Genomic DNA, 11,437 nt, shown 5'->3' with positions numbered 1-11,437 from the left:
ATAAAATAAATAAATAAACTACTACTCACTACTTGTACTACTATTCCTACTTTGTGGTTTCTCCCTTATCGTGGGTCTTCAGGGTACGGATTGCCTGCGATAAACAAGGGACTACTGTATTGTGTTAAAACTTGGTGTAAAACTAGCTCAACATTGTCCTCAACATATACTTTGAGCACAACACATTGCACAATATGTTTGGTTTAAACCTTGGCAATATTCTTTGTCTGTTAGCAAAATATATCATAATCCACTGGACAGATTTAAATAATTATCTCAGAACGTAATTATTAGCTGTGCTTCTAAAACTTTTAAATCAACCCCATTTAAGATGGCTGCCATAGCTGATTCATCTAAGCGAGCACAAACACAACTATCGGTATCTCTCTGTGAATTTTACTGAAACTGAACTAAAATCTGACATGGCAGTAGCTGACAGTCATTCACAACACACACTCCAAGTGCTAACACACCATGCAAGATACTGCAGTATTTCATGAGATTGCACATGATTTCCATTTCGAGGTTTAATCCAAGCAGCTATGTTTCCGTCATTTCTCAGCACACAATGATTTTGGTAGCAGGAGATATGGGCCTTTAATTTGTATTTGCTTTGTTTTATTATCACTGATTATAACAGGTAATTATCTAGTCAATATTGCTATCGCATGATATTTTCAGTTTGACATACAGTTGTTTTCCTGGGTTGAGAGAGCCTCGGTCAATCTCTCTGTCAAACTCTGTTCTGATGTCCTCCAGCCTGCCATCATCTCCAAAAGCCCCCCACTCGGTGTTCACGCACATCCTGCCCTCGTCCCCCTCCACCAGGTCAATGTGACGCAGTTCCTCCATGTAGCAGGCGTTGGTGCCAGTACCTGCAGTGACAAAAATTAAGCAACAGTTTGATCTACTTTCCACAAAACCAGCTACATCTTACACCGGCTAACGCTAAATTCACTTCTGAACCTAATGTTTTAACGAGTGCTGTACCGATGATGATGCCAACTTCACAGCGCTGGTCATCGAAGCCGCACGTCATCATGGTTCCCACGGTATCGTTCACCACCGCCATGATGTCAGCTTCGTACTCCTAAAACAATTAGACGTCAGGGATTATTTTACAGTTTATTTCATGTAATTTGATCCATTCTGAAGGCAAAACCAAGAAATGAGACTCACTGCTCTTTTCTTAATAGCTTTGTTGAGCAGCTGGACAACATCCATCCCTTCAACCCCACTGGCTTTAAAACGTTTTGTCCACGTTATCAGATAGCCCTGGAGACAACACCGTGTCAAAGAGAATCATTGATTTTTTTTTACTTTTCATCAGGTGGCAGGATAAAAAACTCCAACACGAAGATGAATGTGTAGTTCACCTCATTTAATTTGGTCTGCTGGCAGGGGAAGGAAAAGGTAAAACCAACAGGGAGTCTCTTTTCTTTGATGTTGTGTTTTTCCATAAAATCACCGAGACACTCCGCCACATGATCAAACAGCTGGAAAAGAAGAGAGAGAGACAATGAAGTCAATTCAAGAAGAAACAACCAGACACTGTGCGTCTGCGTTTCTCTGCAAACCCACTTCTGTTCCGGTGCCATGAATGATGTCGTCCGGCGTGTCATAGACCTCACTCTCCATCTGAACGGTCTGCTTCTTCTCGTGGCTCACTTTGACACGAAGGATTCTGAAGTTACTGCCTCCTAAATCCAACGCAATGAAGTCTCCTTTCTCTGTTGAAGCAGAAAAATAGGATGATAGAGCAAAAAAGAAAAGAGAACAAGCTGTACGCCGACGTCCCCCGTCAATGATGGATTTGAGTGTTGACACTGATGAGTGTTTTCTGAACTAGACTTGAACAGGTAATGTAAGTGAGCCTAAAAGTTTTTGGCAATATTTTCAAATGGGTAGGAGTTAAATTGTCTATAATAACAGATGTAGGTTTTATTTCTTGTCCGAGGCGTCGTAGAGTGATGGATTCTGGTGAGCAAAAGAAGCAATTTTACCCACAACCAGGTACAATGGCTGAGCCAGGGGGTGGCCAATGGTGGCCTTGGCCACCATAGATTAATCAATAATGGCCTACCAATCTTCAGGCATCCCAATCATTTGAGGAAATTATACTGTTAAGCAATATAAGATCTAGAAAGCATAGTTTCCTCAAATGAAATGGGTGGACTGTTTACACATACTGTATATATGGTGGTGGCCATCTTGGCTTTTGACGTGGCAACCTAATTTTAAATGGGACCTTTCTTATATCTATATACTGACTTTAAAAAAGGCTTAAAGACTTTTCTTTTTAAGCAAGCCTATTCTGCCTCCACATGATTGTATCATTGATTTTAGTTGATTTTATCATTGATTTTAGTTGATTTTATCATTGATTTTAGTTGATTTTATCACAGATTTATTATTATTATTATTATATGCAGCCACACACCAAAATGGAAGTCAATATCTTGTCTTATTTTTCAAGTTATCACACTCAGGAGACAAAAAGGAGAATATTATCAGTGACATCAAAGCTCATGCTCAATAATCCAGGTAATAACCCAACAATAGATAAAGGGTGATAGAGGTCGAAACGTCTTTCCACAAAAAATAAACTTTCCAGATGACTTGACTGAGCATTATTGGATAATTCAGCAATGTTCAGTCAGGTCATCTGAACGGTTTCTTTTTTTGCTGAGACGTTTCGTCCTTCATCCAAAGGACTTCATCAGTCCAAGGAGCCACAAACAAACTGAGTCCCACAAGCAGCACCCAGAAATCTTCACCAGCAAACTTTATTTTGTCCACTATGGGAGTATGCTGCTTGTGGAACTCAGTTTTGTGGCTCCTCAGACTGATGAAGTCCTTTGGATGAAGGACGAAACATCTCAGAAAAAAAGGAAACTGTCCTGATTATCAGTAACATTTTACTAACTTTAAGGAGCCAATTAGGTGCAGTTAACTGTTACTGAATGAGAACCGAAATCCCAACATGTGTTTTATCAAAATGTTTATCTTACACCATAATTTTCATTACAATTAATCTCACACAATATGAGAATAAATTGAAATCTGCAAATGTAAAACTGATCCAGACAACTTTTAACAAGTCTTGTCACTGAACCTAAAGCCTCAACTATTACCTTTATTAAAAACACCAACAGTACGACACATTCCTGTGTTTCTTCATGTAGGGGCATGCTGATGCTCAACCCTGCAGGTTTGCTTCATGCTGCTCTGTCCTGCTGCACCTTACTGTACTGTATACTGACTAGTTAATGATTAACACAAGCATAAGCTTTATGAAGGCTTTATTTCACCTGGTGGAAACCTTATCAGAGCTGATTATTTCTCCCTTTTCCTCCTTTACTTCAATTAACGATATGATCTCTTTCTAAAACAGTGTCTATGTCAGTACAAAAGCGGAAGCAAAGTTAAACAAACATAAATAACAATTAAATGGCATTTACATAGAGGTTAAGAGTAATTAGATTACCAGTATAAGTTAGTTGGTTTCCACTCATGTTATATGTTCTAGAATTGCGCCGCTCAAGGTGGCTGCATGTTGGAGCAGCTCTGTTACTTTCATTCTGAGATTTTGCTTTTGGAAACTTTAATTCCTCTTTTTTTGGATGTAAATCACATTTTTTGGATGACTGTTTCCTCTGGTATCAGATGCTGTGCAGCTGGAAGGATTTGTACTGAAACTTTTTTAGTTTTGGACATTTGTTATGATGCGTAACAATGGCAACAAGGCAGTTTTCTACAGCCAACAGCAGCTGACATCTCAAAAGCTCAAATAATACCTCAACTACAGCCCCAAATCTCAAATGAGTTGAAAGGATGTTCTGTGGACGCATTCTCATCAACCTGCCAGCTGTGCTCGAGTGCCTGACCACTGAGATCCTGGAACTAGCAGGAAACACGGCTCATGACAGCGGAAGGACAGGATCGTCCCTCAGTACCTACAGTTGGCTGTCCGCAGCAACGAGGAGCTCGGCAGACTGCTGGGAGGAGTGGCCATCGCTCTGGGAGGAGTTCTACCTGGCATTCGGGCGGTCCTACAGCCATGGGGAAACGAGAGGCCAGCCGAGTCTGGGTGGACAGATCGGACAGTATCTGCAGCCAGTTTCTTAGGATCCACTGTGGGATGGACCTTTACAAGAAATCCATCCTGCCTACAGCCATCAGCATCTACAACATCTCTTAATGAAATAAGAATAACGAGTTACAACAACAAATAATTTCCCTTTGGGATTAATAAAGTATTTTTGAATTGAATTTGAATTGAATTGAAAAATGTTATAAATTAATTATACTTCATGTGGTTGGTTTCAGGCTTCTTTGCATCTAATTCTAATGAAGCAACGTGTCATTTTTCCACTTCAGTACAAGCCATGGAGTTCATTCAAAACAATAACTTTGAGTACTTTTGTGAAGGTTGCAAACGTGTGTAAACACTAAAACAAACCGAGATTTGCTTCATGAAAGAGAACAGATTAATATTAAAGTCTGTAAGCAAACAAGGCAGATTAGTTGAAAGCATAATGTATAACACAATATTGAAATAAGTTAAGTCAAAACTCAGTGTTCTGTCATTGCCTTTAAATGATAAATAGAAGCACAGTGAGAAAATGTTTATGTGACATTACCTAAAAAAAGTACAGAAATGCAGTAAACGTGACTGCAGTTGTGTTAAAATTGTCCCAGAGCAACAACAGCCTGCATGCATGAGTTTAGAGGCCTCTCACTTCAGGAACTTTGGAATATTTTTCTGTGTACAGTGCTTTATAAATATGTTATGGCTTTCCAATTAGATAAATAACAATGCTAGCTGCTTTATCGTGACTCGTTTAACAGATATTTGATAAACTGGCAAGCTCAAGTGTAAATTTGCCTCGTGATGAAAGTGACGTTGACAGCGACATCAAAAGAGAGAGTGAGGATGTGTGTGATGAAGTAATTCTGAAGCTGTTCAATTCTGACACTGAAGAAGACTAGTGGTTTTATCATTCTACTTTTATTTAGACAGGTAAATCCCATTGAGCCTCGAGGACTCATTTACAAGAGAGACCTGATTTAGTGCACAGGAAGAAGATGAAGATAAGAGATCAATGACTTTTTCTGCTAGGCGACTGTACCAGTATTTCTTTCTTACCCAGTTGTGTTAGCGACACTGTTAAAAAAAAACTTTTACAGTACGTATTTGAGTGAGTTATACTAATATGTATTTAATTAAAAGTTTTTAAAAAATCTTTCTGTGTAAACATCTCATGTTACAATGTGGACACCCGCAGCTTATAGACATTTGCAGCTTATATATGTAAAAAAATATATATTTTTCTTTTTAAAGTTAGTGGGTGTAGCATATATTCATGTGCGTTCAATAGTCCAGAAATTACGGTAATCTGCAACTCTACAAACAAAACGGGACATCATGGTTGTGCGGCCTTTATTTTAGTTTTTGGAGTTTTGAGTTTATATTTCTGCCTGGTATTAGGTTTCATCGCATGTGTGAGTAGTTTTGTTTCTCAATTGTTTGGTAATTCTTGTAGAAAATATCACCATTTAGTTTCCTCAGCCGTCCTGTCTTCGAGCTCCACACACACCTGCCTCTCATCAGTAATCACCACACCTGTAGACACTTACTCATCACCACTACATGCATTTATCATCATTTTATGATTCATTTATCAGTAACATATCACTCTCTTGATCCCTGTTTCCAGTAGTTTAAGTCATGTTCGGTTACGTTACATCATTTCCTGCCAAAATATTTAAAACCTTAAGATTTTAGATTTGAAAACTGCCTCTTGCTCTCTTGTGTTTCAGTCCTTTCAGCTACAGTTCCATGATGCAGCACCTCCTATAGTTCAGAAACGGTTTCTGTGAGTCTTTAGTATGTGAGTATTACCTCTGAAAGACTTCTTTTAAACAAACATACTTGACTAAAATAAAAAAGTGAATACTTTAGCTGACACTAAATAAAGCAGCAAGATAAACACTTGGTTGATTCAGTTAGAAATGACTAAATGCGCATCATTAACTTTATGTCTGCTGCCGTGAAAGACAGGTGATCATCTAATTGCCTCATTGCCTTTGCAAACACAAAAATGGTTATAACTCAATCCTATCCACAGATATTGAGCAAAACGTGGTGTGGGAGTAGCCTCATCACTTACTCTGATGAAGATTTTCGCTTAAAACCTTGACATGCAAAGTGACTGGTGATATGCATTCCTTCAAGGATGTTTCTGGATAAAACTGAATTCCACTGATTATTTAATCTAACAATGGCTGCAGGATTTGAGTTCATCTCTGAGCTGAGTAATGTCATTCAGTACAGGGGATAGTACAGAGAAGCTCTGAAGTTACAAACCAACCCAAATTAGTTGTAGAAATAAATGTAAATGTAAAGATGTAAAGAAAACAGAGAATTACTGCCGCTGACCTAGAGTCATTTACGATGACATTTTGCACCTTATTTTAAGCAAAGTGAAAGTCCTCCTGGATAATGCATAAACAAGACAGGACTAAATTTGAACATTTCATATGAAATGCAGAGTGACTATGGAACAGGACAAAAAACGTAATTGACAATGACGTGGAGGGAGAGGAGCTGATGCACAACACTGATCACAGATCCAAGTGTAAAAATGCATTTTGCCTGTGAGCATAAACACATTTAACAGTAGAGACCAGAGGGACTGCTACAAGAAGGAACACGCTATTCTAGTTTAACTCAGTCTCCTAAAACACTTTGTCCCATCAGTGTTTTGACTGTCAGCATCATCTTCATCTGTTCTATTACTGTGGTCTCTTCTGAGTTATACCTAGTCTTTATGTACAAATATTTCTTCTATAAATACACATAAATAATTTAAGTAATAAATACGAGACTATTGAATCTATGTTCTAGCATTGATCATTGTCCTTGGCTCGGTAAAATTCAACTTTGGATGAGCTCACCTGTTCCATCTGGAATCGATCGCACGAACGTCGGCAGCATCTTCAGCGAAGCGGTGGCGTTGGTGTCTCTGCCCAGCCCTTCAGCCAGCTCCTTCTTGAACCGTTGCATGATGTCCAACAGCGTCTCATCGGAGAACCGCATGGAGTACAGGTACTTATCAATCTGAAAATACACATCAGAAAAGCTTTGAACATTTGTTTAAACTTGTCATCTGTCTGTAACAATAAGATCAATATTTATCCACAGCCAACAAAGTACACAGCAAGCAGAGAACATTGTTGCCTGAAAATATCTGTTTATTATAAAAATAATTTTTAACCCCCCTCCCCCCACAAAATATGGTTACCAGTGTTGTACTGTGTTCTTGCCAGGTCTGTTGCAATAAACAATAAATCAATTAATCGCATGATGAATGAAAATTATCAACCTCATTTTCATTTATCGGCTTTATCGTTTCTTCGTGTCTCTCTTTTTCTACTGAAGACAAAGGCTCAATCTGTTTTAACGATCCAAAATTGCGTTTTTGGATCGTTAAAAGCGGCTAAGCTGAGAAGCTAATATACGAGCTAAACTAACAGGTCGACCTCGGGATAAACCCTTCGTCTTGTCAAAGCTCCAAAATTCATGGTTGAAACCCGTGCCTTCGTGTAAAAAGTTGTTTTTCTCTGCACAACGAAGCTGAGAACTTGTTTACTGAATTTTTTTATTAAAAGGCTTGTGTGAAAAATGCTATGCTAAGGAGCTCAAACCTCACCGAGCGTCCACCATTTTGAGAAACGAGGAGAGACAGCCCATGTCATGTTAAGGGGCCTCCCTCCCATTTTTCTTAAAGAGACATGCTGCTCGCTCCCTCACTATCCATCCTTAAGTTCAAACAGTCTTATACTGGCATCTGGTGGTCAAAATAATGTACTACACACAAAAACAAATCAACATTTCTTCTTAAATTTGACAATAATTACTCATTATTGTCAAATTTCAAACAATATTATCGGTTATCGCAATAATTTCGGAGACAATTAATCGCTCAGCAAAATTTGTCATTGTAACAGGTCTAGTTCTTGCAAAACAAAATACAGTGATATGGAATAATCATCAGCCACATCAGCATGACACAAGGAGCTTCATGAAGTGTATGACAGGTAGGAGATGAGTCAAGGATCAGATAAGTCAATCTGAAACTTATTCTGAGCAGTAACAGCAGCCACTAAGCTGATAAAAGTGCTTTAAAGCAATTAGCACGGTGTCAGGAAGTCATAAAGCTGGCTGGATGAACAAGCCCACTTCTGTGACAAAGAAAGAGTCTGAGCCACCTGGACTTCAGGAAACACAATGATAAACAACTCTGGTGAAATTCATGGTTGCGTTAGTGTTTGATGACGCACAGAGCAGACCTGATTTATGATCCAAGTGTGACAAATACAAAATCAGAACCTCAGTAGTTCTGTGTAAATGTCTCATGATCACAAAATGAAATTTGTCCCCACACATTATATGTATGTGCAAGGATTTTTATTTGACAACATGTTAATATTACTCAATGGAAAATGCATTGGATGGGAATGTTGTGTCTTCCTGTCTCAAATGTTACACATTAACTGCATTTCCTGTACAGCTCTGGTCTGGACAACGCCTGGCACGCAGGGAGGGTCTTTACAGGAAGTAATAACCATCTGCCAGGCACGGCAAAGGATTAAATGGGTCAAAACAAACACAAAAGTGTTAAGAAACTACTTGTAATAATAACAAATGAAAATACTGTAATAAAATATGACATTTTAAGATTTGGTTTGGTCTAGATCTGGGGTCTGCAACCTGCGGCTCTGGGGCCACATGTGGTTCTTTAGTCCCTCATTGGCGGCTCTTTGAAGCTTTGAACAAAACTTAATGAAATTTAATTATATTGATTTTTATTTCAACAAAAGAAAATGTTAGTTTGGGCAGTTTTATTGTCAATTTTTTTTTTTTTTTTTTTTTGCCCAATAACTACTAGTAAGATAAGATAAGAACTTTATTGATCCTGCAGTAAATTATTAAAGTAGTAATTAAGTTTCTTTCGGCTGCTCCCTGCTTCAGGGGTCACCACTTGCATGAAAGATTTGACAATTTGTTTTACGCTGGATGCCCTTCCTGACGCAACCTGGGCTCAAACCCGCAACCTCAGGATTACAATTGTGTGGCACTGGCCACCGAGCTACCGCTGCCCTGCCTAATATTTATTGTTCCTCACATAGACCTGCAGTGTTCAGCGTTTTAATTTTTATCAAAATTGGTGTAATCTATAATTATTTTCCTTCTTTACACGATATGGTCTTTTTTTTGTCTTAAAATGTAAAAAAAATATCAATAAATGTTAAAATTCATCATATAATTTTAGTTTTATAATGTTGCCCCAACTGGCCAGAAGAGTCTGCCTCCAACCAACTCCGTGGCCCATGGGCCATCAGTTGATAATCACAGTTGTAGCAGGTTTTGTGGCTCCAGATACGTTTTATAAAACCTTGTTCGGTGCTTTTGTTAAATTCCTTATAATAAATCTGAATCTGGAGTCTGTCTCTGGGATGGACGCTCATATTAAGCACATGTTTCTGTCAGAGAAGTGCTCACAGCTGAGTTACTGAAACATGTGATCCTCAAAAAGTGACTGAAATACATTCACAGGATCAGGCCTGTCAAGCCTACTCTGTGCTTTTTTTAACAGCTTTGACAAATTAGTGGTTAGTAATATTCTCCCATCAAAATTTAAGAGAGTGGCCTGTGCATTTGTTAATTTACAACGTAAAAACAAATAAAGGCACAGCAGCATCTTCACTCTGTAGCATTCCATGCATATATGCAAGTCACAGAATATTTGCAAACTTAATGCTTAATACTAGAAAGTCTTTCTAAAAAGAAGAAATTAGTAACTTGATTTGTAGACCTGCATTAGTCAAAGGCAGAATCTTCAAATTGCTTTGGTCTTGCGGTGGCCTGTGTGATATGTAGAAATGTTAAATATGTTCAACGACGAATGTTGATTCATGCTGCTGCTTATTGTTGCTGCTGTTGAACAGCAAAAAGTAATGAAATGTACTAATATACGTGACCCAGATCAAATGTCGTGAGGTCATAAAAACAGGCTCTGTCAGGGAAATTTCTGTACATCAGGCTACATTAACTCCTGTTCCGTTTTTAAAGTTTAAGAAAGAAAACTCAAACATTCCTAAATCTCACATCATGAGTGGACAGCATAAACATGCAGTGCAAAGGTTTTCAGTCTATTTAGTTAGACATTTTTATTTGTGACACAATTTTAAACCTCCTGCTGCCCTGGGGTCAAAATGACCCACGAGCCCTGAGTTTAAAAACTGAGGGCACATGGGTCATTTTGACCCCAGGGCAGCAGGAGGGTTATATTTAGACTTTCAAAACCAAAGAGCAGATGAGTTTCCTATATAATCTTGTAATAAGATGTGAAGCTGGAAATTTGCAAACACATTTCATTAAAAGTGTAAAACCTCTGATATTGAAGAGTAACAACGCTAATAAAATATTATTCTGCTGTCACCAGATGACTCGGTGTTCAACTGTTACACAGTTTTGTCACAAATTGCATATAACAATGTCAAAAAGACACTCTCTTCTACACAACTGTATAAAGAAAGGATTAAAAATAGTAGTTATTTAGTTTAAAAAGTCTGCCTGCAGTAATCCACCTGAATCAAAATTGACCTGTAATGCAAAAAAAAAAAAAAAAAAAAAAAAAATCTCACTATGACATGAAATAACATCAGCGAAGACAAGCTATAGATAGACACGGTTTTAAGATTCTGTTTTAAACCAGAGTTTCTCTGTGTTAGCTATAAAACCATACTGAAGAACACTAATCTGAACAGAATACGTTGTACAATACAGGGAGCGCTTGTGATTCAAGTGGTCCGATCTGTGAAGGACTAACACAAATTTACACTATACCATTTTTACCATTACCATATTTTTCGGACTATAAGGCGCATTAAGCGAAACTAAAACATTTTGACAGATTTTTGAGCGCCATGCGCCACATAAAATTGGTTCGAGGTCCGTAAGCACAACGAGAATGAACACATAAGGCACACTGTTGATTTGAGAAAATTAAAAGATTTTAAGTGCGCTTCATAGACCGAAAAATACGATATATTTTACAATCAGATGAATTTTCTTCTTAAACAGTTAGGTTTGTACAACACATGTCCCGCTCCAGTTAAGCCTGGTTATCATAATAGCTGTCTATTTGCTGCACTAAAGTTTTTATTGACCCACTGCCCCTCCACTCACTTCAGGGCAGGCCACATTTTTTGCAGACTGTTTCTGATTATAGATGTTTGACCTTTGACTCAAACAGCTGCGAGAGTTATTTAAAGACCGCGATTCACTTCATGGATGGATCGTTTGGCATTGGTCAAGCCTTTGGTTGAACTTCCTGAGTAGATCAGATAAATTAGCAGGCACTTGAAA

The 11,437-nt window shown here is 38.2% G+C and overlaps 1 protein-coding gene across 1 annotated transcript in view; it reads right to left on the bottom strand.

Annotated features, from left to right (window-relative positions):
- Positions 1-11,437, bottom strand: part of LOC119423193 (hexokinase-1) — a 28,092-nt gene that overhangs the window by 10,574 nt on the left and 6,081 nt on the right. Inside the window, exons 2-7 of the mRNA XM_037690603.1 lie at positions 6,961-7,123; positions 1,582-1,730; positions 1,377-1,496; positions 1,180-1,275; positions 991-1,090; positions 692-875 (exon numbers count right to left, since the gene is read on the bottom strand). Of these exons, the coding sequence (XP_037546531.1) occupies positions 692-875; positions 991-1,090; positions 1,180-1,275; positions 1,377-1,496; positions 1,582-1,730; positions 6,961-7,123 (812 nt within the window). The remainder of the gene's footprint in view (positions 1-691; positions 876-990; positions 1,091-1,179; positions 1,276-1,376; positions 1,497-1,581; positions 1,731-6,960; positions 7,124-11,437) is intronic.

The sequence above is a fragment of the Nematolebias whitei genome, chromosome 2, assembly GCF_014905685.2.
Source record: "Nematolebias whitei isolate Nwh7 chromosome 2, NemWhi1, whole genome shotgun sequence".
Taxonomy (NCBI): domain Eukaryota; kingdom Metazoa; phylum Chordata; class Actinopteri; order Cyprinodontiformes; family Rivulidae; genus Nematolebias; species Nematolebias whitei.
Note: the sequence above shows the minus strand (reverse complement) of the source record. Positions and strands in the feature narration are given on the sequence as shown.